The sequence below is a fragment of the Schistocerca americana genome, chromosome X (genome assembly GCF_021461395.2).
Source record: "Schistocerca americana isolate TAMUIC-IGC-003095 chromosome X, iqSchAmer2.1, whole genome shotgun sequence".
Classification (NCBI taxonomy): domain Eukaryota; kingdom Metazoa; phylum Arthropoda; class Insecta; order Orthoptera; family Acrididae; genus Schistocerca; species Schistocerca americana.
Genome location: NC_060130.1, coordinates 909,564,926 through 909,592,152, shown reverse-complemented (window position 1 = coordinate 909,592,152; position 27,227 = coordinate 909,564,926). Strand labels below are relative to the sequence as shown.

At 38.1% G+C, this 27,227-nt stretch overlaps 1 protein-coding gene across 6 annotated transcripts in view; it reads right to left on the bottom strand.

Annotated features, from left to right (window-relative positions):
* Positions 1–1,234: 1,234 nt before the first annotated feature.
* The window catches only part of LOC124555764 (organic cation transporter protein), a 283,841-nt gene continuing 257,848 nt past the window's right edge, over positions 1,235–27,227 (bottom strand). For all 6 annotated transcript variants that reach the window (XM_047129804.1, XM_047129809.1, XM_047129805.1 and 3 more), the window contains 6 exons: positions 22,650–22,818; positions 17,991–18,126; positions 6,413–6,528; positions 5,978–6,192; positions 1,563–1,744; positions 1,235–1,418 (listed from right to left, as the gene is read on the bottom strand). In XM_047129804.1, the coding sequence (XP_046985760.1) occupies positions 1,284–1,418; positions 1,563–1,744; positions 5,978–6,192; positions 6,413–6,528; positions 17,991–18,126; positions 22,650–22,818 (953 nt within the window). In that variant the 3' untranslated portion in view covers positions 1,235–1,283. The remainder of the gene's footprint in view (positions 1,419–1,562; positions 1,745–5,977; positions 6,193–6,412; positions 6,529–17,990; positions 18,127–22,649; positions 22,819–27,227) is intronic.

Below are 27,227 nucleotides of genomic sequence, written 5' to 3'. Positions count from 1 at the left end.
AAACTGACATGTATGAAAGTATACAATAACAGAAGCAAAAACATTCCAGTACACCTGGGTCTGCAAGTGGACTGTTTATGGAATAATTGTAAATTTGTGATTATGAGCCACCACTCACTTCAGTATGAAATGTTGTCCTGTTTAGTACAAATGTATATTTTCCTATTAACTCCTCATCTAATTGGACTCATTGACCTTACCTATGGCAGCATTGGGAATGTGATACATGCATGATGGGATAAAGGCACAGTTTATTGTTGATATGAAGTGGTATCTAATGTGCCAATATGGTTCAAGATTGACACGTCAAGCATACCTGTACCTTGATTGCCAAGGTCACATGATCTCAATCCCATAGATTTTCCTGTCTGTGGCCATTTCAAAAGTGAAGCGTACAGTGCTTCTGTTGATACAGTTGAAGGATTTGAGCATTATACACATGTCAAGGTTTACAAGATGATTCAGGGGTTCATAATTCAGTGCAGAGGTGAGTGCATTATTGGTCCTAAATGTGAAGATGACACCAGGAACACTGCCTTAATTAGTATGAGTGGACATTAAATTGTAAAGTGTAACATGCTGAATTACTTTTGTATTTCTAGTTAAGATAGGCCTTGGGTGGGTGAAATTTGGGACCAATTAGATATGGACTTAACTGAGAAGTTTGCATTCTAATACATTTATATTAATGATGACACTATTTGATACTGAAATCAGTTGCTGTTTTAAACACACATTCACAATTTTTTCCCAAGTGGTTCTTTAACATAGCTACGGTTAGTGGAATGTTGTTGCTTCTATTAGGCCTAATAAATATCATACACCATGTGCACAAGGTCTGCTCTTAGGCATCTCTGTTTCCCCTCTCATCTTGGTGCACCATATGACCAATTTTGGCACTTGGGTCTCAAACTGGCACTGCATATTACCAAAATAGAGTGTTACCTGTGTATTGTAAAAAAGTACATTTAATCAATATGCACAATGTGATGCTCTTTTTATAGAAAATAAGCACATAAGTTTTTTAAAAACCTTCTCTCTCTCTCAGTATTTTTCTTGTAACGAGTTTGATAAATTTTTCATTGTTAAAAATTGTTCTGCATACAATAACAGTGTCAACTGAATTTCATAAGAGCACAGAAGTAGGTAAATTCTAAGGCAGACAAACTATTATAGAACATCTTATGAGGAACTATTACTAGGATGAGTAACATTTAATAACAAAACATGGAAGTTTCTTAAAAAAATGTATTTGTTGTGGTCAAATTCTGTTTGGCAACTATCTACAAATTTTGAGCATCTTCAACTGTATCTGGAAGCTTCCTTCCCAAAGTTTCAGGTAACAATAGAGAGAGCACTCCAGCAAGCAGTGAAACTACACCAAATAGTAGCAGTGGCAATGGTTCAACGTAAGTGCCCTGAAATAATACAAAAAATGTAGTAAGACAAGTGTCACAAAATTAATTATTAAACTAATATTTGTAACAGTGTGCAACAACTGTAACTATAAATTTTACAATGTGTGAGGAACTCATGTCTTAGAAAGAAATTCAGAATTTTACCAGCAGTGGCACAAATGGTGCAACCATAGCACCCAGCCTAGATATGGTAGATGAGGCTCCTACACCAGCACTGCGCATGACTGTTGGATACAGCTCTGCAGTGTAAACCACAACGATACCAAATGAGCATGTGATGCCCAGCTTTCCCAGCAGAAATAATAATACAACTGCCCAGTTAACATCTGTAATGTAATTTATATGGAAATATATATGGAAATATTTGTCATCACATATGTTTCTAATTCGACATTATATGCCACAAATTATGATATACATGGAAATATATTGTCATTCTTAGCTGTCAATGTACTTTCTATTTCATTTGAATTTGCTACAGACCATCAGAGCTTAAAAATATTTAAAATCTAGTTTGAGGAGAAGCAAGAGTGATGTGCTACATTAGCCTCCTGACTAGCTCTTTCCCTGTCCTCAATCAGGGAGACAGCAGGCTAAGTGTTATATCGGAGCCAAGGTAGCCCCTGAGCGCTGGCAACCCATATAACACCACAAAGGATGAGGTTGTCTATGCCCAAAGGTGTACCCAAAAGCACCATGGTAAACACTGGCTATTTACACACAAGATTACGGAAACAGACATTCCGAGCACTACTTCCTGCAGGGGGAGCTTGAGCCACGGCCTGCAGGAAATATCACTATGCTAAAATCTGACTGGCTGGAGACAGCTATTTAGGCCCAAAGTTCAGTTCATGCCAGATGCCGGCCTCGTGTATTGCAACTGTCGAAGATTATGTCTTTGTCTCGGAATTGGGCTGTTACTAGTGTGTGAGTGCGTTACCATGAACTTTTGTGGAAATTAAGAAGTGAACTTTTGTTTGCCTCAATTAGGAAACTTTTTTGCATTACTGTTATCTTTCATTTGTATGTTCAGTTGTCAACCTTGTGAACTTACATCAATAAAAGTTGTGTTGTGAAAAATTGTGAATTGCCAGTCACAACACAAGTGGGGGCATAGACACCCTTGTCCTCTGTGGTGTTATATGGGTTGCCGGCCCTCAGGGGCTACCTTAGCTCCAGTATAACACTAACAAGGGAACATCCCCATCGCACCCCCCTCAGATTTAGTTATAAGTTGGCACAGTGGATAGGCCTTGAAAAACTGAACACAGACCAATCGAGAAAACAGGAAGAAGTTGTGTGGAACTATGAAAAAATAAGCAAAATATACAAACTGGGTCGTCCATGCATAAGATAGGCAACATTAAGGGCAATGTCAGGCGAGGAGTGCCGTGGTCCCATGGTTAGCGTGAACATCTGCGGAACGAGAGGTCCTTGGTTCAAATCTGCCCTCGACTGAAAATTTTGCTTTCTTTATTTTCGCAAAGTTATGATCTGTCCATTCGTTCATTGACGTCTCTGTTCACTGTAATAAGTTTAGTGTCTGTGTTTTGCGACCGCACCGCAAAACCGTGTGATTAGTTGACGAAAGGATGTGCCTCTCCAATGGGAACCGAAAACATTTGATCGCAAGGTCATAGGTCAACCGATTCCTCCACAGGAAAACACGTCTGATATTTTGTATACGGCACTGGTGACAGCATGTGCGTCACATGACAGGAATATGTTGTCGACCCACCTAACTAGTACACTTGGCGAATGGGTGAAAAGATTCTTCTACCTTGCCCGATTTAGGTTTTCTTGTGGATGTAATAATCACTCCAAAAAAAGTGATGAATACATAAGAGTTCTTCACATAAACTGAAAATAAAAAGTTAAAATTTTCAGTCGAGGGCAGATTTGAACCAAGGACCTCTCGTTCCGCTGCTGTTCACGCTAACCACGGGACCACGGCGCTCCTCACCTCACATTGCCCTTAATGTTGCCTATCTTACGCATGGACGACCCAGTTTGTATATTTTGCTTATTTTTTCATAGTTCCACACAACTTCTTCCTGTTTTCTCGATTGATCTGTGTTCAGTTTTTCAAGGCCTATCCACTGTGCCAACTTATAACTAAATCTGAGGGGGGTGCGATGGGGATGTTCCCTTGTAAGTAACATGCATGACTGCACAACAATATTGTTCAATTTCAGAGGAAGTAAAAATCAGAAAATTTACTCAATGATAAGGAAAACAATGCCTGACAGGAATTCAGTTTAAAAATTAAGTTATTTCAAAAATACTTATTATTTGCTAAAATTTAAAATCACTCAGCATCAAACATCAGAAAGGACTAGATGAGTTTTTGTAAGTAAAGTTAATGTTGGCTTGCAAATTTGATAATTTACTACAGTTTGGTACAATAACTGCAGACAATAGCTAAAGGAAAGTAATTGTATACTAAAAAAATGGAAATAATCTGAAAGTATTTGGAAATATCAAAGCATCTGTTTCCCTAATGGTTCTTCATGAAAGAGAACATGTGGTCTACACTATCTGATCAGAAGTATCCAGACACACCTAAGTAATGTGGAATGGAACACTATATGTCATGAAAGGTGGACTACCAGTATTAAAAGGAGACAGGGTGTATTGTGTTGTCAGTAGAGAAGCAGTAACTAGAGTGGGTCAATCAGAAGAGCTCTGTGATTTCGAATGTGGACTAGTTATTAGATGTCACCTGAGTAGGAGATCCTTCAGGGTATTTCAACACTTCTAAAGCTGCCCAAGTTGACTGTTGATGATGTGATTAAGTGGAAATATGAAAGAACTACAATGAAACCAAGACCGGGCAAACCTCATGTACTGAAGCACAGGGACCATTGAGCATCAAGATGGTGGTTATAAAATATTGCATTAAATCAATGGAAAGCATTGCTCATGAGCTTCAGAGTCCTACCAACTAGCACTATGACTGGTGTGCATAGGGGGTTAGAAAGAATGGGGTGCAAAGATAGAGCAGCTTCTCATAAACTAAATATTTCTGAGTAAATGCTAAGTGATACTTGAGGTGGTGTAAAGAGCAATGCCACTGGAAACTGGATGACTGGAAGCAAATAATGTGGAGTGATTAATCAAGCTGTACTTTATGGCAATCAGATGGAAGGGTTTAGGTGTGGCAAATGCTTGGAGAACATTATGTGCCATAAAGTGTAGTGCCAACAATGAAGTATGGGGAAGGTAGTGTAATGGTATGAGGGTATTTTCCATGAACAAGGTGTGGTCTGCTTATTGTGCTTAAGAAAACACTAAATGTAGAAGGATATTAACACATTTTACACCATAATGTACTGCATACAGTAGAGGAACAGTTCAGAGATTATGATCATTTGTATAAGTATGCTGTCGTAAGGCAGCATCTGTGAGGCAATGAATGGTTTGTGGACAATTTTTTGAAACAAACTGACCTGCCCAGAGTCCTGACCTGAACACAAAGGAACATCTTTGGGATGAGTTAGAACGTTGACTTCACTCAAGAGTCGAGCATTCAACATCACTACTTTCTTTGGTTTCAACTCTTGAGAAAGAATAGGCTGCCATTTCTCCACAAACATTCAGACACCTGTCTGAAAAGGTCCCCAGCAGAATTCAAGCTGTCAGAAAGGTGAAGGATGGACACACCCCAAATTAATGTCCACTAACAGGTTTCCCCATTCTTTTAATTACATAGTCTCTTGAGTCCTATCCCTGGCATTTGAGGAAACCATATAATTATAATATCTATAGCTGGAAGATACACTTTTCACAGATAACAAAGCAGATTATTTTCTATGTTAAAGAAATTGACTTATGCTGCTGGGTACTGTGTGAGATGGGCAGCTATAAATAAACAAACATGGAACACATCTGAACTGTCAGTTGTTGCTGTATGGATGCTGATTGATCATTTAGAGGGATTACAAATGATTTCTCACATAAATTAATCTCTCTTGAAAAAGGGTACCAGGGACAGTTAAAGTTAATGATTGGAAGCAAGTTGTTATGTTCAGTTATTGCCATATTGCCAGCATTGTTGTCTGTCCTTTATTAAAGTTGCTTATGCCAGTGGATTTCCCCATTTGGGGCTTGTATCATTACTAGAATAGTTCCTGATTCATACATTTGCTCTGCTTATACATATTCTCTATTTACCATGTCACATGCCTCAAACATCAATATATGGTATTCAGTCTTGGGGCAGGTGTGGTCATAACGTTTTGGCTCATCAGAGAATGGATGGTGTAAAAAAACTATAGCAAACATGATGTAAAACTGAACAAATGAAGAACAGTTTTTAGATTAGTATAAAGGTAACTGTACAAAAGAAGTATGCTTTAAGACAGAGAGAACAAACTATTGGCAGAAAAAAAATTGCTAGATTCTGTAAATCTGTCATTAGATTAAATATTTGGAAGTGTAGATACGTATGTTTCAATTACAAATATTTACCATCTGGTTTAGCATGTTTCTTAGCAATATTTAAGGCTAATTCCACTGCATTTACTCCCTATATAACTTCAACACATTTGAAATCTGACCTTGGGGTACAAATGCTGCACCTAGGCAAGTGGCACTGCACATAAGCATTGATATCACCAATGATGAACGCCTCCCAAATCGATTCATAGCAATCCAGGAGATTGTGTAACCAGGAATCTCAACTAGTGCAACTAGTGCAAAGTTAAGATATTTATTTCCTCCCAGAGAGGTTGAATTGATAGACAGTCCATAGTAGACAAATGCATTTGCCGCCCTAAATAGAAAGAAAACAATAATAATTACACATAAAAACTCAATTAATTTCTTCCATCACCATTCCATAAATATGTTTATTCTTTGGATAACCTTGAGATTTTTAACTTTTCATAGGGTAGTTATTTTACCGATTAATCATACAGGTGAGTAAATTTAATTATCTCACTCATTGTGTAGTACTCTCTTATCACTACTAACATCTATGATATAAAACCTACCATATGAAAAATAAATACAATGATCTTAGAAGAAGTTTCTTAGTCTTCAGAACAGTGACTATGGCCTCCCATATTGTCTTCTCTTCAGGTTTTCTCTTACTAACTGTCAGTTGTCCCTGAAAATAAACAATAGTTGTTAAAATCTGCAAAAAACTTCAAGTGAAACATTGCCAGGTTTCACATAGATCCTTTTTGAAGCTATAATGCACAGACATATGCATGTACATGGGTGCCCTCTTCCCAATCCCAAGACGTTCACACTTTGAAGCTATATTATGATGGTTCAATGTAACTGAGCAGGTTGAACATGTGTGGGCCCTCGCACACTTTTGTGTGTGTGTGTGTGTGTGTGTGTGTGTGTGTGTGTGTGTGTGTGTGTGTACATGCACATGCACTCTTTCTCTGAATGCTAACAAGTTTTTGGTCTTGGTTATGTGCCTGTCAATGACCCAGTGCCTCTATTGTTTGACAAGTTGTTACCTTTATGCATTAGTATATTGTATATGCAACATTACCTATAATTTTTTTATAGATTGTGGGAAAAATTCTGGTGTGGTTTCACTAAAGGAATAACTTGATATCATTTATAGAATCTGTAGAAAAGAAGGTAGGCCTGCTGGTCTAACAATAAAGAGCATGACAAAGCCGAGAGATTGCAGGATCGAATCTAAGTCTGACCACGGATTCTACCCTTCACCTCTCAATGATGTGAGGAGTCACAATAAATGACACATGGTTCTGGTTCCATATTAAACTGTAGGTCTCGTTTCCCTTCTTGGATAAACTGGGGTAGATTAGGGCCACGCAAGTTTATGAAATCGTGGCTAATTGAAAGAGTTGCACCGGGCCATTGAGCCACACAAAATAAATAAATAGTAATAATAATATTCTTATTCTTAATTTATTATTATTGTAGAAAACAAAATAGACAGACTGCAATTTGATCATGACCTGATGAAAATTTCACTCTAGAGCTTTATCAGTGTATTATAAAGTATTTAAAACGTGCAAGAGTTGTACCTTTGGTGAAGAAAGGTAAAGCAGAAGATACAGAATACTACTGTCCCATTTCCCTGTTGTCACCATTCTCAAAAACAATAGTATCAATTACGAAAGACAGATTAATGAATTAATTGAATAAGAACAACCTTTTAAGAGAAACTTGGTTTGGTTTCTGAAGTGGTAGACATCCAGAGTCAGGTATAGTGGGATTTACAAAAGTAGTACTTGATGCTCCTGACAAAGATAAGTGTATCACAGGCATATTTTTAGACTTTTCCAAGGCTTTTGATACTGCTGACCATAAGCTTCTACTAAATAAGCTAGAAACATTAGGAATAAGAGGCTTACCTAATGACTGGTACAAAGAATAGACATAATACATACCTCAAACAAAGTAAAACACTATCAGAACCGAATGCAATAATATATGGGTTCCTCGGGGTGGCATACTAGCGCCAGAACTGTTTCTGACATACATAAGTGATTTTAACAATAATATTCACCATGGAGAAAAAAATATCTTTGCTGAGAACAGCAATGTTATAGTTACTCATAAAATGAAAGAACTCCTTGAAGAGAAAACAAATGAAACCCTTATGGAAGTTTACAATTGGTCAATATACAAACAAATGTCATGAATTTCAGTCTGAAGAGTCAAAATGACACTGTTACATTAACTGTAGATGGCACCTCCGCTGAATGTATAAAAAATATAAGATTTCTGGCAATGAATATTGATTCTCAGATGAAGTGATGTGAACTCAAAGATACTTTCAAACTGGATGTCACCAGCATGTTACACTCTTAGTCTGTGGGAATTTTTCCTATAAGAAATTATAGTTTCTGCTCATAACTATGTGACTTTCTGGAACTTCTGAAGGAGATCACAATAGGTACCCTTAATCACAACAGACAATATCAACACTTAAGAATCAGGAGCAATGGCCAAATCAGTTTGACCAAGTCAGCAGGAGCAGATACAATCTTACATGTGGGACTACACCTCTAACACACTCTTCTTAATGGACACCAGCTCCACAGTGAGCACCATATCTGCTTGTTTATTTAAACTAATGTATGAAATGTCGGATGCACAACTATGTGCTACCACTGACACCCCCCTCAAACACTTAGGAACTGTGGAAAATACAGTAAATATAGGGTTACATGGGACATTTACATGGTAATTCATTATAGCCAATGTGTATGACCCAATACTGAGGGCAGACTTCCTACAAAAATTCCACCTATCCCCCGATTTGGCAGATGGGTTCCTTCACCAAGCAATTAGCAAAGAATATTTGTGAGGGAATGCTGGCTTCCCACTGATAGGTGAAATGATTACAACCCTTTGTGATACACAATACATACTGGAACATGACCTCCAGTACATGATCATGAAATACAAGGAAATTAAAATGCAGGAATGCAGAGAGTTTCTATGCTCACTGGAAACTATATTTTGAGAGAAAAGTTATGTTTGCTGGAGACAGACTTGACAACACATCATCATCATCTTCTTCTTCTTCTATGCCAACAGAATCAGACAGTTTTTCAACAATTGAAGCATCAGCAACAACAGCAGCAGCACTCATCACTGACTACACAGCAGCAGACTGTGATGCAGTCTCCAACAATCAGTCTTTCCTTCTCATTCTGTGTGGTAACTCTCTCCTGACCTGTGGCTCTGGGTGACTTTCCTGAAATCTGCCCCTTTTCCTATACCTTTCCATTCCTTTTCCTTCACCCCTCTTCCTTCCCCTTCAACCTTCTGCCTGAAAGAGGAGCCACAGGCTCCAAAAACTAGTCTAGTTATAACCTTCTTTTATGTGTGTATTCTATTGCTGCTTGGTGAATAGATTTTTTATCTATCCAATTGAATTAATCTAATCTACAGTCATTCAACAATGAGACCTTCCTGTGCAGCACAATGTTTATCAGCAAGCAGATGTAAACTGCTGCTCACTCCATCCATCAGATCATTTTTATAAGCAGAGACTAAGAGTGGTCCTATCACACATCCCTGGGAAAAAGCTATGTTAGATGGTAGTAATGAAGATAGTGAAGAAGATAATTAGAGTGAGAATGGTGAGGATAATGTGCCTGCCAACAGTAGTGAGAATAGAGAAGGTGTTGTTAAAGATATTGTAGAAATCATATGGCATGATTTGTGTGGGGCTTAAAGATGAAATATTAAAGGAAGTTATTTATGGGGATCGCAATTGGTATATTCAGGGAGGGCATATCTGTGATAGGGAGGTTCATGAAAGTGAAATTTTACCAATTGATATAAGTAAAACAATAAGCAACTATAAACATGACAGGGAGTATGCAAAATATGTAAGCTATGAAATTTTAAGGGTAGTTTTGGATCATTATGCTAATGTAAGTAGTGAGAGTAGAATAAAGGACAAACTGAAAAACGTATGCGGAAGTTAGCATCCAGAATGGTGGGAGGAGATAAGAAATGATTTAGAGAACTTGCGAAAATTGATATGCCTGTGATTTCCATACAACAGGAAGTAGAACCACTTTTAAGCAAAGATATGGTAAAACATATGTGGTTCAAACAAATTGAGAAAGATCTTTTATATGAAGCAGAAAACATAGATAGTTGTGATACACAAGAAAGTCCACAAAGTTGTACTGAAACTGATAATTGGGAAGGTATCTGTCTGACTGCCACAAGGAGTCCAATTTGTTGAGTATCAGAAAAATTAAGGCATATAATTAATCACAATTCAGATTTTTTTGGGTTACCTGTAATACAGATGAAGATTATAGGAGCCCCTGGAAGGCAGTAAAATAGTGACCAAATAAATATTACTGAAATTTTGAATAAGCAACATACCATTTGTTCAACATTGCCTTGTGATCCCTGAGTTGAGGAGGGAAATTATTTTGGGCCTGAATTTGATTGTAAAAGCTATAGTAGGATTCTGTCACACAAATAAGGAAATAAGTTTTACTGAACCAAGAAGTGGATTTTCTACTCAACCAAATTGATTATTGTAAATAGCATAATACTTTTAATCAAGTCAGGTGGATGGAGTATATAGATGATGCAGGAGACTTTGAGGAAGACAAAGGTTATCTTAAGTAGAGGGAATATCTAGTATATAATCATAATTTAGTGGAAGCCAAAGAAGAGGGTGCTGAGAAACTAAACCAGAGTCAAAAGGAGAATTTAAGGAAATTTTTATATGAATATTGTGACGTGTTTAATGAGGAACCAAGGAGAGTGAAAAATTACCAGTGCAAACTTAAGCTATGACCACATGAACTTTTTTTATTTATATTAAACCTTATGGTATAACTATCTTAAGAATGGGGCCCATAGAAAGAGAACTGATGTGGACGGACAATGCAGCCAGTCCACAGTGGCGGGTAGCCGAAAGAAAGGCACGCGTACACACACGCCGACTAGCGTGAAGTCTGGAACAGGATAACTATTGAATGCTAATAAGAAAAGTATGCAGCTCCTCGAATACTTAACTTTATTCTTTGTTGGTTTACGACGTTCTTCTTGAGACATTTATACGATAACTCTCAAACTATGTAAGGCTAATGGCGCCTTGCTAGGTCGTAGCTATGGACTTAGCTGAAGGCTATTCTAACTGTCTCTCGGCAAATGAGAGGAAAGGCTTCGTCCGTGTAGTCGCTAGCAAAGTCGTCGTACAACTGGGGTGAGTTCTATTCCGTATCTCGAGACCTGCCTTGTGGTGGCGCTCGGTCTGCGATCACACAGTGGCGACACGCGGGTCCGACATGTACTAAATGGACCGCGGCCGATTTAAGCTACCACCTAGCAAGCGTGGTGTCTGGCGGTGACACCACAAGAACAACAAACAATGTAAAGCTGGGGACTTATAGGGAGGAGCTGTAGTCAATATAATAATCCACTTGTAACAGTATGTAAACAGTTGGAACAATAAGACTTTTATTAGATTCAAGACACTTCAACAAAATATTGGAAAGAGGATCTTACCTTGGGATCCCATCAGATGTCACTTTAACTCAATTCGAGAAAACACACTGCTTTTCTACATGATGGTAGATTTTATCAGTACTGTTTTGTATGTATTGGATTAAACATTTGTGTGACAGAGTTTATACATCGCTTAGATTTTCTTCTGGGAAAGAATTACTAGCAAAATTGATTTTTTACATAGATGATATATTAATCACAGGAAAAAGTTGGCAACAGCATTTGGAATTATTAATAGAAGTAGGGAGAAAATGAAGGGAATGAGGTACATCATTTAAGTTGGAAAAGTGTAATTCTTCTGTGAAACAATTGAAATTTCTTGGTCACAGCATTACTAAGGATGGAATTTTGCCTCATAGTGACAAGATTTTGGCCATAGCTAAATTCTCGGTCTTTAAGTCAAAAAGAGAAGTTCAAAATGATTCTTTGGTTTATCCAGTTTTTACAGAAAACACACAAAAACACAGGCATTGAATACAACATGTCTGAATTATATTTTAAAGAATAATGTAATATGGATTTGGAGTACTGAATGCCAGCAAGCTTTCAATGAAATAAAAACACAGTTGTGAGATAGCAAATTTTTGCACAGATCAGACTGTATATTTTTATTATGTCTAATGACATACAGTAGTAATGTTGGAGTGGGAACTCATTTATTTCAAAGAAAGTAGTAGATGGCAGATTAGAAAATCATTCTATCCCATTTGCAAATAGAAAACTACAAAAGCTTGAAAAAATGATTCTGTGGTTGAGAAGGAGCTCGGCAGAACACTGGCGGCTTTTACTAAATTTAGAAATTATTTACTGAAACACAAAACCATTGTATATTCTGATCACAAGGCTTTAAGTTATCTGCAGGAATGTAACAATATTTGAGAAGGAAAGTTACTACTCACCATATAGCGGAGATGCTGAGTTGCACACAGGCACAACAAAGACTCTCACAATTAAAGCTTTCAGCCATTAAGGCCTTCATCAACAAAAACGCACGCACGCACGCACGCACGCGCGTGTGTGCGCGTGCGACACACACACACACACACACACACACACACACACACACACACACATCTCTCTCTCTCTCTCTCTCTCTCTCTCTCAGACACACACACAAACACTGTTCCAGTTGCCTGAGACTGCAGTCAGGTGTGTGAATTGCGTGAGTGTGAGTGTGAGCGTGAGTGTGTATATATCTGTGTGTGTGTGTGTGTGTGTGTGTGTGTGTGTGTGTGTGTGTGTGTGTGTATTGTTAACAAAGGCCTTAATGGCAGAAAGCTTTAATTGTGAAAGTCATTTTGTTGTGCCTATCTGCAGCTCACCATCTAAATAACGTACAGAGTTAAAGCTCTTAGTAGGTGTGCTAACATTGGCATCTGTGAACTCCACCTACAAATGATTATAATTTTTTTATGGTTTTAGCCACCAGTCAGTTCCAAAGTGTGGAAAGAAATCTGGTTTTATCTGTTTGTCTCTTGTGGGCATGTATAAACAGCTTCTCAATAAGTAAAATTAGTTTGCAGAGTTCACTGCTAACAAAAAAAAAAAATTTAGCACAAAAAAGTAAGTCCAAAAAAATAACAATATTTTTACAACTCCAGTGTTTATTTCATAACTTTAGCTAAAATCCTTTTTAAATGATGATATTGTTGTAATTACACTTAAGGGAAAATATTGCTCAATGGAAGCTCTAATTTGTAAAATTGAACTCGCTCTTTAAATAACAGAGTCTGTCAAGCAAAACTACAAATAGTCAACGTAACTCTCCTGTGTACAAAGCAATATACTCTCTTGAGATTATGATGTAATGTTTTATCATTATTAAAGATAAGCTCATGTTGCATTAATAGAACAAAATTCCTTTTTTCCACTTCAAGGGTTAGATTAAAAAGCTTGTTCCATCTTTCGTCTTTACAGAGTCAGCTTATTAAGCACAACAAGTATTATTCAGTAGGTAAAGTGAGAAGTACAGGGTGCTAAAAAATGATTTTCACAACTTTGCACACATATATTTCTGAAATGTGTATAGGTAAAAGGTGTGGCTTGTGATATAATTGTTTTTTTTTTTTTTTTTTTTTTTTTTTCAAGTTGGTTATTGATGAAAATGGTTCTGTTCCAGTATTGCAGCCAATTATTAACATCAATTCTCTTTCCATTCATCTCTGATCTTCGTCAATGTGCTCCTGAATAGTGGAGAGAGTAGATGAATGTCAGTGTCTTCCTGTACAATCATCACAGTTCATGATACATTCATCATCTGACATTAAAAAAAGGAGTGATTGATCAAGTGCATCATCGCACTCACCCGCCCCCCCCCTCCCCCCGTCCCCCCCCCCCCCCCCCCAACACCACCACCAACTTCCACACACACCATCTTTGATGCTTCCCTTGTCCTTCATTCATATGAGTTTGTTGTGATGGCTGATAAACAGAAATGGACTCATCATATGAGGACAGACTTTGTGGGTAGTTTTTGATTTATTAATATAAGTTTGTATCCTCTTGAGAGGGAAAAGCAAGTTAAGCTGTCTCTCCAGCTACACTGAAAAGGGCCTTTGGGTATGAGCATTTGCTATAAGTGTTGATAGACATGTCAGTTTTCTGGTGTCTGTGAGAATGCATCACTTTCACTCATGGTTTGTTCAGGGCTATAACAAATAATATTGTGAACTGGAGCACTTGCATATATTTGAATGTCTTTTTTTTTTTAACCTAACTGTATGATATACAGTTGTCACATTGATTTATCTTATTTTCTCCTCAGCAACAGAAGTGAGACATTTCCTGTTCAGGGCACATAATCAAAACAATTAACACATACTTGTGACATGATGCATTCAATACCTGCTTTGGGTGCTGCTTGACCATAATCCCTTGAAGTAGCATTAACTTTGTATTTGAGCAGGATGTGGCCATCTGTTTGGTATTTAAAACACCACAGAAGGTTTGGAATGCAGGTAGTTTCTTTCAGCTGAGTAAATCTGACCTCAATATGTTCAGGCAAAAAAGATTTCAGTCAGAATACAGGTTTCTGTCTTCTCTAAGTTTCGTTCAACTCCCTTCATAAGGAACCTAACACCTGTAAAATCTTCATCTAACAGCACTTTCTGTAACTCAAAATGATATAGATGCATGAAGTCTCTGCATGATAAAACTCCACAGCCAAATCTGAAGATGTTAAGCAACTCAGCCACTATTAAATATTCAAGTTTTTATATTATTAGAAATTTTGCCACTTTCCATCATTATTTCTTACTCTTCATACGAGTCTATTTTTTAATCTCTCCAGACCATTAAGAGAGTAAAAACCATACTCATTCTAAAGTTAATATTCACAGTATCTCAAACATAATAAACACTCTGCACATCTTCATCATACTCTCAGTCGATCAGCAAGACAGTGGGTGAAAAGAGAGTGTTGTTAAACGGTCTACGCTGCTTTGGTGCAGACTGACATGATGTGGACTATGAGCAAATGTTGGTCACAAAAATGTGTGGGAGACACTGAATTGTAAAGATTCACATCAATACAGTGACCTCAATAGTACCAAACAAATGTGTAAAATTATTACCAATGTCTACAGCAGTTCTACTGTACACAGTATGGATACTGTATAACGTTGGCCACAAATGGAAACAACTAAATACTGGCCATTATCATCAAACTTTTGGTGATTTTCCCTGTTACTGGCAGCACCAACATGAAAAGTCTCAGTATGAAGAGCGTTCTTATCACAAACATGCTGTGCTTACATTAGGATCAATCCTAGGTACTAAATCACTACAGGCCCTTAACTGCTCCAGCATCACAATTGCCACTGCTGCTGTATGTTGAGCTAGAGACATAAGTGCATCCAAATCTGGTTGACGGTGCTTTTCATGATATTCTACTGCCCCATACCATTCAAATTTCAAATATTGTGACATGAAGAAATGTTGTGCATTACAGTTTGATGCATTGAACAAATCTACAGTGAAGAAAAAGGGGGATATAAAAGGTCTGTTCAGAAAATTCCACAACTTTGTCCACAAAATGTTTCTACGCTTACCTTTTACTTACTGTGCATGACTTCTCCACAATTGATACACCACTCCCAATGGTGTTTACACTTCTGGAAGTAGTCTCGATATGCCTCTTGCTAGAATGTATGAAGTGTCATCTGCAAATTTTCTTTTATCTCATCTGTCATTGCAAACCTTTGTCCTTTCAATCGGGTTTTCAACTTTGGGGAAAAAAAATCCACAGAGGCCAGGACTGGTGCATACGAAGGACGAGGCACCACATTGATTTCATTTTTTGTTCAATAGTCACATACCAACAGGCATAAATGTGCAGGTGCATTATCATGACGCAAGAGCCATGAATTGTGTCACCACGTTTCAGGCCATTTCTTGCTCACATTTTCTTGCAGGTGTCACAACATGTCCCAATAGTACCATCAATTAACAGTTTCTCCCTGTGGTATGGATTCATGATGAACTAATCCTTCAAAGTCAAAGAAAACTACTAGCATGGCTTAGACATTTGACCTGACCTGACCTGACAAGCTTTTTTTGGTCTTGGAGAACCTTCCCTGAAACATTGTGGAGATTGAGCTGTTGTCTCAACATCATAACTGTAGATCCATGTCTCATCATCAGTTATGATTCCCTTAAGGAATGCCTCATTCTCGTTTTTATAATCCAAAAGCTCTTCATAGAGTGCAAGGCATAGGTCTTTCTGGTCTTGACTCATGAGTCATGGGACAAACTTGGTGGCAACTCGATGCATTCCAAAATTTCATGATATCATCCGATTGAAGCGTCAAATTCTTCTGCAATCTCTTGGACAGTCAGGCTTCAATTGGCACACACAATTTCAGTGACATTCATGACATGAGTGTCATGTGTAGATGTCGAAGGGCATCCTCAATGAGGGTCATTTTTAACTTCAGTCCAGCCATTTTTAAACCATGTGAAAGATTCATGATACTGCATACAGCTTAAGTACTCATCCCCATAGGCATCACATCATTTGATGTGTCTCTCTGTAAAGGTTTCCTTGAGTTTCATGCAAAATTTAGTGCTGACACCTTGTTCCTCTGCTATCTCAAAATTCACAAACTGTGTGAAACAATGTTCTACTCAATACAGCACTGAACATACAACAACAACAACAACAACAACAACAATAATAATAATAATAATAATTATTATTATAATTATAATTATAATTATAATTATTTTATTGTCTTTAATCCATTACAGCAATAGACAAAGTCATACACATAATACAGTACAGTACATGCTATAAAAGAACAGAATTGTTAATAACGTTCCAGTTTAATATCACAGGTCATGAAATCCTTTATATTGTAGAATGGGTTTACAACTAACCAGTCATAAAGTGTTTGTTTGTATTGTTGCTCTGGTAAATTTTTTATAGCTTGTGGAAGTTTGTTAAATAATTTGTGGCCCATAAGCTCATAACTGTCAACTGATTTTGACAGTCTGTGGTAGGGCGTATAGATACATCTGTTTGTGCTAGTGTTGTAACAATGTATATTTGCCTTGCGTTTTACTTTAGGTAAGTTCTTTTCTGTGTAGATTAAAACATAATAAATATATAGGTTTATTACTGTCATGATTTTTTGTTGAGTAAACAAAGGTTTACAATGAGCCTTGTATGCTGAGCCTGTAATTATCCTAATAGCTTTCTTTTGCAGCAATAGTATATCATGCACACAAGTGGAGTTTCCCCATAAAATAATACCATAGGATATGATGCTTTGGAAAAATGAGTAGTAAGATACTCTAACATAATTTTAAGGTACACAGTGCATTAACCACCTTAAAAAATAGATTACCCTAGACAATTTACCACTAATATGTGGATTCCAAGAAAGTTTATCATCCAAATATACCCCCAAAAATTTAACACAATCAGGATCATCTGATGGAAACTTGTCTTTTAAACTAAATACCATCTGCTGGGTTTTGCTTTCATTAAGCTAGAACCCATTTGCTTTAAACCAGAGTGAAGCTTGCTCCATTGTCTCTGTAACACATGTTTTAAGACTATTAAGATCATTACGGCTGTTCAGAAACGTTGTATCATCAGCATAGAGTACTGTTCTGGATTTAATAATGAAACTTCCATCAGTCACACATTGAAAACAGGCATGTGTCAGGATGCTAACTGCATTTTGCTCCAAAAATATCATTGGCACAAAATTACGAATGTTACGGAATTTTTTGTACAGACCTCATATACTAGCTACAATCTCAACATTAGTACTGTTGTATAAATAATGATACTGTGAGTGATCACTTGTTTTGTGTGACAAAGAACAACATACTTTTAAAAACATGCAGTTTAAATTATTTTCTTTCGCAAACATAAAAATTCAAATAAATATAAAATTGTTAGCGTGATATTATATCATCGCATAAATATTAATCCCTAATAATAAATTTATATGATTATTTCAAATATTTCTTTATCATAGTTACTAAAATAAATCAAAATGATTTTGACAAAACAATGTGAAGTAATAAAAGCATTTGGTCTATTAAATGCCAATTTATCTGCAAGATTACATACTATACCTTCTGCATATCAATTGTCTTCAAAAGATCATCTGACAAAACAACTTTATTCATCATTGCAGCCTTTTTAATAATATCTTCAGCAGCTTTTGTCCGATTGTTGACAAGAAGCCAACGCACTGATTCTGGGATTATCCTGTAAAGTTTGATTGATTGACTGATTTATTCATCCCTAGAACAATATACATTGCATGGATGTTGTCAAATGGTTGCACAATATTTTTTACAAAATAAACATGTCTCTTTACAGTATATACAGCTCCTATACTTAGTTCTACTTATCTAATCATGTCAAGTTAAATTTGTTACACAGTACAATGTTCATGAACATTAGTCTATAGTTATTTTAAATATTCATCTGCAGTGTAATAGCTATTATCTAGTAAATATTTTTTTAGCCTTTGACTAAAGGTGTGGGGATCATTTACATCTTTTATTTCTAGTGGTAATCTGTTGTACAATTTATTACCATGATATAATATACTATTTTGAGTTTTTGACTTGTTTCTTCTGTTTAGATGTAAACAGTGTCTGCATTTGGTTCCATGGTCATGAGTTGTGCTGTTTGTGGTATACAGATTAATGTTTTTCCTTATATACATTATGTTTTGATAAATATATTCACATGGAACTGTCAGAGTTTCTAACTTTTTGAACAACTCTTTACAGTGCCCTGTTACTGCTATTTGTTACTATTCTAACAGCTCTTTTCTGTATCTTGAAAATAGTTTGTATATTTTCAGCACTTACCTCTCAAAAAATTATTCCATAACTGAGGGCTGAATGCATATACCCAAAGTAGGCTACTTTGAGGGATGAAATATTGCACACTGTTGCAAAGAATTCGCAGGACGTAACACGCTGAAGATAGCCCCTTTGCTAAAATTCTCACATGCCCAGTCCATTTTAGCTGACAGTCTACATTCATCCCAAGAATTTTCAGTCTGTTACACAATCAAGTACCTCATTGTTTACTTTCAGTGTAATGTCAATCGGTTCTTTATTTAGTTGGAAGTTTATACAATTTGTCTTTATGACATTTAGAGTTACTTTATTCTTTAGTGAACAGTTGTGGATGTCTGAGAGCTTCATTGGATTTTTTATTAACAGTGTTGAGCTTTTGTCTGTAATCACTACTGTGCTGTCATCAGCAAATAGTATTGTTTGCCCATGCCTGACACTCTGTGGGAAATCATTTATACATATAAGGAAGAGGATTGGGCCCAGTACGTTTAACTGGGGGACACCTATATTAATATACACTCCTGGAAATTGAAATAAGAACACCGTGAATTCATTGTCCCAGGAAGGGGAAACTTTATTGACACATTCCTGGGGTCAGATACATCACATGATCACACTGACAGAACCACAGGCACATAGACACAGGCAACAGAGCATGCACAATGTCGGCACTAGTACAGTGTATATCCACCTTTCGCAGCAATGCAGGCTGCTATTCTCCCATGGAGACGATTGTACAGATGCTGGATGTAGTCCTGTGGAACGGCTTGCCATGCCATTTCCACCTGGCGCCTCAGTTGGACCAGCGTTCGTGCTGGACGTGCAGACCGCGTGAGACGACGCTTCATCCAGTCCCAAACATGCTCAATGGGGGACAGATCCGGAGATCTTGCTGGCCAGGGTAGTTGACTTACACCTTCTAGAGCACGTTGGGTGGCACGGGATACATGCGGACGTGCATTGTCCTGTTGGAACAGCAAGTTCCCTTGCCGGTCTAGGAATGGTGGAACGATGGGTTCGATGACAGTTTGGATGTACCGTGCACTATTCAGTGTCCCCTCGACGATCACCAGTGGTGTACGGCCAGTGTAGGAGATCGCTCCCCACACCATGATGCCGGGTGTTGGCCCCGTGTGACTCGGTCGTATGCAGTCCTGATTGTGGCGCTCACCTGCACGGCGCCAAACACGCATACGACCATCATTGGCACCAAGGCAGAAGCGACTCTCATCGCTGAAGATGACACGTCTCCATTCGTCCCTCTATTCACGCCTGTCGCGACACCACTGGAGGCGGGCTGCACGATGTTGGGGCGTGAGCGGAAGACGGCCTAACGGTGTGCGGGACCGTAGCCCAGCTTCATGGAGACGGTTGCGAATGGTCCTCGCCGATACCCCAGGAGCAACAGTGTCCCTAATTTGCTGGGAAGTGGCGGTGCGGTCCCCTACGGCACTGCGTAGGATCCTACGGTCTTGGCGTGCATCCGTGCGCCGCTGCGGTCCGGTCCCAGGTCGACGGGCACGTGCACCTTCCGCCGACCACTGGCGACAACATCGATGTACTGTGGAGACCTCACGCCCCACGTGTTGAGCAATTCGGCGGTACGTCCACCCGGCCTCCCGCATGCCCACTATACGCCCTCGCTCAAAGTCCGTCAACTGCACATACGGTTCACGTCCACGCTGTCGCGGCATGCTACCAGTGTGAAAGACTGCGATGGAGCTCTGTATGCCACGGCAAACTGGCTGACACTGACGGCGGCGGTGCACAAATGCTGCGCAGCTAGCGCCATTCGACGGCCAACACCGCGGTTCCTGGTGTGTCCGCTGTGCCGTGCGTGTGATCATTGCTTGTACAGCCCTCTCGCAGTGTCCGGAGCAAGTATGGTGGGTCTGACACACCGGTGACAATGTGTTCTTTTTTCCATTTCCAGGAGTGTAATTTCATTCTCCTTACACCAATGTTCAGTCATACACACAGTGGTACTGTCTAGTTTTTGCAATTCTAATTCTAATTGTTGAACTTTATTCTTTATGGACTGTATATTTTGGTGAAATACAGTTAAAAATTTGGTTCTAAATATTGTGGTGGCTTCCTCCTCTTTGTGCCTTAAAAAATCTTTCAGGTGGGATGGAGGCACTATTTTTCACCTGCTTGTTACACTACACATTTCACCTGCAGCTGTTTTCTCTTCTTATGTTGGTGGTGTTTCTGTGTCTTCTGCTGCTGCTGCTGCTGCTGCTGTTGTTGTTGTGAGTACAGATGGGCATGCAGTTGTTTCCTCTTCTTCTGTTGTTGGTGTTTCTATTTCTACCTTGATTAGATTACATTAATTATTCATTCCATAGACCCATAAAAGAGGGAATCCTCATGGGTGTGGAACATGTCAGATACTGTTGCTGCTGCTGTTGCCGTTGTTCCTGTGGATGCAGTTGGGAATGGAGTGACAGCTTCCATGTCTTCTGGATTATCTGGTACATAAGGATTTTGCAGGCCTACAATTGTCTTAGCTATGGATGGTAATTTGCATACTTTTTCTTCTGATGGCAGTTCAGTAGTGTTACAGCTCTCATTTATATCATTAACACTTTCTAGAAACAATTTAATTCTTTGGCTGAGTAATGTTTTGCCATTTTTATTCAGGTACATGCCATGTGCTGTGAAATGCTTTCCTTACTGATCATTTATACTGAGGAAAGAAGCATTTGGACCAGACTGGCAGATCTCCCTGTAAGCCATGTTGGCCTTTTGGATCTCTTTGTTTACAATAGAGGATGCCATAAGGTCATGCCTATGTGGTAGGCCTACCACAATCACCTTTTGATTGTCTATTTTAGTTAATTTTTCTCTTAGAACAGTTGTTACAGTTTTGAGTTCATTCTTGTACACATCATTGGTCCCACCTAGTATCACAAGACATTGATTTTGCAACACACAATTTTTGTTTTTGTAGTCCTTCAAGATTTCCTGTAGACCAGCTCCAGGTTTTACAATGCTGGTGATATTTACATCTTGCTGGTAGCTACGCATTCCTGCAATCCCTCTATTGTGGCTACCAGCAAGAAGAACTGGGTTAATGTTATTTTTTGTCTTTTTAGTGTCATTGTTAAATGGTTTGTTTAAGAGAAAAAACTTCTTGCAGAAACAAAAGCTGATTCTGTTCTACTAGATACATCAGAATGTGTTTATCTGCTGAAAATAATGAATTCTGTAGTAATATAATGGAAGTAAACATTCCACGTGGGAAAAATTATATATAAAAACAAAGATGAGGTGACTTACCGAACAAAAGCACCGGCAGGTCGATAGACACACAAACAAACACAAACATACACACAAAATTCAAGCTTTCGCAACAAACTGTTGCCTCATCAGGAAAGAGGGAAGGAGAGGGGAAGACGAAAGGAAGTGGGTTTTAAGGGAGAGGGTAAGGAGTCATTCCAATCCCGGGAGCGGAAGGACTTACCTTAGGGGGAAAAAAGGACAGGTATACACTCGCACACACGCACATATCCATCCACACATACAGACACAACCAAGACATATTTAAAGACAAAAGACAAAAGACAAAAGAAACTCTTTGTCTTTAAATATGTCTGGTTGTGTCTGTATGTGTGGATGGATATGTGCGTGTGTGCGAGTGTATACCTGTCCTTTTTTCCCCCTAAGGTAAGTCTTTCCGCTCCCGGGATTGGAATGACTCCTTACCCTCTCCCTTAAAACCCACTTCCTTTCATCTTCCCCTCTCCTTCCCTCTTTCCTGATGAGGCAACAGTTTGTTGCGAAAGCTTGAATTTTGTGTGTATGTTTGTGTTTGTTTGTGTGTCTATCGACCTGCCAGCACTTTTGTTCGGTAAGTCACCTCATCTTTGTTTTTATATAGAATTCTGTAGTAATATGTATATGTGGTCTTACCAGTAATAGACAGCAAATATAGCGGCAGGTGCAGAAATAACAAGCTGCGTTCGCACCCAGTCTCTGCACAGGTATGCCACAAGAGCCACAGCTGCTTCACCCAAAGCATAAAAATAGTTGAGTACAATGCCACTCATTTCTCTGAGATTCTTTCCCACCAGCTCCACACCTACGTGATTTGAAAAATGAATTCACAGTTTATTTTCTCCACTAATATTTGTTAGAGGTATTGTGTACAGCAAACTATGTGAATTTGAATTTTTTTACACAGACATTATATGTAGAAAAAGCCAAAATAACTGCTGTATTTAAAGTATTTAGTATTTTATTGGTTTGCGATATGCCTATTTAGCTACAATTTTGTTAATCTTTGTTTCTGTTATTAAGTATAACTACCGACAATACTGGGGGATTATACAATAGTACTTAAATCAGCTGTTTTTGACATCCATAAAACATTGATAATGAATAGTTATTCATAAGGGTAGAAACCAAGGTTGATGAAAGTATGTATTATTTGCAGGCAGCTAGAAAATGGGGCTGTAGCCAAAACTAGGCCTATCACAAACCGATAAAGCACAGAATACTTTAAACATAGCAGCAGTTTGGGTTTATCTGCTTATAATGTGTGTGCCAGACATATATCATGCTGCAGACCCTTAAGAATATAAAAAATTTGATAAATGTTCGTAGGAAAATGAAGAAAAATTTAAATTTCACTGCTTGCTCAATCAGTGTGCGGTAATATGGAAGGCAATACTACATGAAGATTGATGATATACTGACCTGTTAAAAATACAACCGGAACTAAAATAAACAACTGAGAAGTGAAAAATTTTGAAAGTGTAACAAGACACCAGTTCAGACTGGAAAAGTCAATAGCATCACAGCAGGGTATAAGATTCATAATGGATACTGGCTAGATCAGAAATTAAATAATTTTCAGGACTAAGAGAATAGGAAAGAACAGCTGATTAAGAAACAAAAGCAGTAACATCACAAAAAAAGGAGTGTCCATCTGGCCACAAAAGCAACTTGTGAGGGACCCTAAATAGGGTTTATGATATACAATATCAATGGTTTCAATTCTGAATAAAAGTGATAATACCATTGCAGACCTAAATTCAGACAGAGAGTTTTCATATCAACAAGTGTTGCGGTCATCATTGGTTCTACATATTAGGCATAGCTAGGATCCAAGTCTCACTTTTTATACAGTTATCTTCAGAAGACTACAAATAGCAATATGGGAATAACATCTCACCATATATAGGAAGTATCTAGCACAAGAAGAGCACAAAAATAGGGAACTGAACTCCCTAGCTCAGTTTCTGATGCTGCACTATTTTTCATTTTGCCTTTTTTCTACAAACAAATGTGCATAATGGAAATGTTCAAAGGAAAGACAACTCTGTATCATACCTACAAAGAAAAATCCACTATTGCAAAAAGCAGTGTAACTGGGTATCAGAACTCTGAAGCACCCGGAAATCACACAAAGACAAGACAAAGTTGAAAAATGTGGAAACTTCTAAAATCAAAACCAAAAGTAAACATTTTGTTGAAATACAGAAAATAACAGAAATAAAATCTTAGGAAAAGAAAATACGTTACTTTATTCATGACAAAATGGGAACCAAATCTGCAGGAGATGCCATAACAGCAGTCTAAAGAACAAATGTTTTTAAGTTGATTTATTGATACTTTTCATCTACAGCTGCACAATGTGGAAGAGATATTTGGATTTTTATGTTAAGGCAAATCTCTAAAACATATCTTCAGAAAGATATCTCAGCTTGGAATTGCATTAAGCTTAAATAAGGTCATAGAATATACCTTACCTTTTCTTTATTGACTAATAACAATTGTAAAATGCAGTAAATTTTAGAGCATATATTTATTATTAATATTGTTATTTCCAGATTTATTTTAATTCTGCACTTATATATCTATATTTTATTATTATTTTTTGTGTTCTTTCAATAAATTATGTATACATTATGCTACAATACCACAATATATGCTTATCAAGACAAAAGCACCTTTTAGAGATCAATAGCAGCTCCAACAGTATTCTGTACTTAAGTCATGTCCTATATTTAGGTGCAGCTTATTTACTCTTAAGATGCTTCCTTTTTTTCTGCTGTTTGCATTATTCGCCATTTTATGTTTCCTTTGATTTTGGTACTTATGCAACCATCTAATCTAGCACCTTATGCAGTGTCTGTAACCACCTTTAACACCTTATCTTGAACTCTAAGTTCTGTAAGTATTTTTTGTGTGACATTAATGCTTTACATAATTAAAAGCTGTCTTACAGTTGTTTATAACTGGGAAGATGTTGCTGTCAATTGTATCAGTAGCACTATAGTTACTAGAAGTTTGTGTACTCTTTACTATTTATCATGGTGCAATAACTCTGTGGTGCTTCAGAATGCACCTCAAATTATGCAGTTCTGTAAAATTTAGTCTGTTAACTGTGGAAGACATAGAGTCAATTTGAAAAAAAAAAATGTATTTCTAAATGTTCTTCTGATATGAACTTAGCAGAGAAGAAAACTCAGTAGATGTAGCTTTAGAACTACTTTAACCTAAATGTTTGTGCTCACTCTGAAAGGTCTCATGGCTTTGTTGAAGAATAAAATGTTAAGGATCTAATGGGACAATGTGGATGTTCTATACTGGAAACTTTTTCACAGGAACATTCCTGATATCTAACGCTAACATGTGTAAATCTTAAAACTACCGTACAAGTAAAACAAACAAGAGACCATATGAAAAGTTGCTGCAACATGGTGGTGCATTATGGTGCTTAACTGTTACTACAAAAGTTAAATATCACAGTCTTCCAGATTTAATATTCCCACACCCACCACTATTGGCACCATACAGCTGGCTCCATGAACTCTCTTTGGTTAAAAGATGGGGAAATTTCCTCAAACTTATATCGATATCTTCTTTCACTTCACATGAGCAAGTTTTCCAGTTGTAGAATTATTAAGTACCCAAGTGTTGGCAGATCCTACAGATGTTTAATTCATTTGATTCATATGTGGCATGTTTTTTAAGTAAGTGCCATTTTGAAATAAATACACACATCAAAAAAAGTTTTGCACCATCCCAGTCCCTGAAGATAGATGTTGACTGTGGATATTGTATCACAGACACAGTCCCTTTGACTGTTCAGAGATGTCACTAAACCTGCCCAAAGATGTAAACAACCATGCATGAGCAGCACCTATTGGATGGAGGGGGTCTGACAGCCGATCAGCTCTAGTCATAACACCAGGAAAAAGGTACATGGCTCATGTTGTCTGTAGTTCAACCATGCCTAGACAGTCAATACCACAGTTTGATCACATCTGCATTGTTACCTTGTGCCAGGAAGGGCTCTCAACAAGGGAAGTGTACAGGCGTCTCAGAGTGAACCAAAGCGATGTCAATGACATGCCTTGCTCAGGCCGCCCAAGGGCTACTACTGCACTGGATGACTGCTACCTACAGATTATGGCTCAGAAGAACACTGACAGCAATGCCATCATGTTGAATAATGCTTTTCGTGCAGCCACAGGACGTCATGTTATGACTCAAACTGTGCGCAATACGCAACTTCACTTCCATGGCGAGGTCCATCTTTGCAACCATGCAGCATGGTACAGATGGGCCAAACAACATGCCGAATGGACCGTTCAGGATTGGCATCACGTTCTCTTCACCAGTGAGTGTCACATATACCTTCAACCAGACAATCGTATGAGACGTGTTTGGAGGCAACCCAGTCAGACTGAACACCTTAGACAAACTGTCCAGAGAGTGCAGCAAGGTGGAGGTTCCCTGCTGTTTTGGGATGGCATTATGTGGAGCCGATGTATGCCACTGGTGATCATGGAAGGCACCATAATGGCTGTATGATACATGAATGCCACCCTCCGACCGATAGTGCAACCACATTGGCAGCATATTGGTGAGGCATTCATCTTCGTGGATGACAATTCACACCCCCTTCGTGCACATCTTGTGAATGACTTCCTTCAGGATAATGACATCACTTGACTAGAGTGTCCAGCATGTTCTCCAGGCATGAACCCTATTGAACATGTCTGGGAGAGATTGACAAGGACTGTTTATGAATGACATGACCCACCAACCACTCTGAGGGATCTGCACTGAATCGCCATTGAAGAGTGGGACAATCTGGACATACAATGCCTTGATGAACTTTTGGATAGTATGCACAATGAATACAGGCATGCATCAATGCAAGAGGATGTGCTACTGGGTATTAGAGGTATTGGTGGGTACAACAATTTGGACCACCACCTCTGTAAGTCTCGCTGTATGGTGGTACAACATGCAATGTGTGGTTTTCATGAGCAATAAAAAGGGCAGAAATGATGTTTATGTTGATCTCTATTCGAATTTTCTGTACAGGTTCCAGAACTCTCAGAACTGAGGTGATGCAAAACTTTTTTGATGTGTGTATAAAAGAAGGAGAATTTTATCAATTCTATTTTTAAATGAAAGCCTATACTTTAATCTACTTTTCTACATAATTTTCACCAATACTGAGGCACTTAT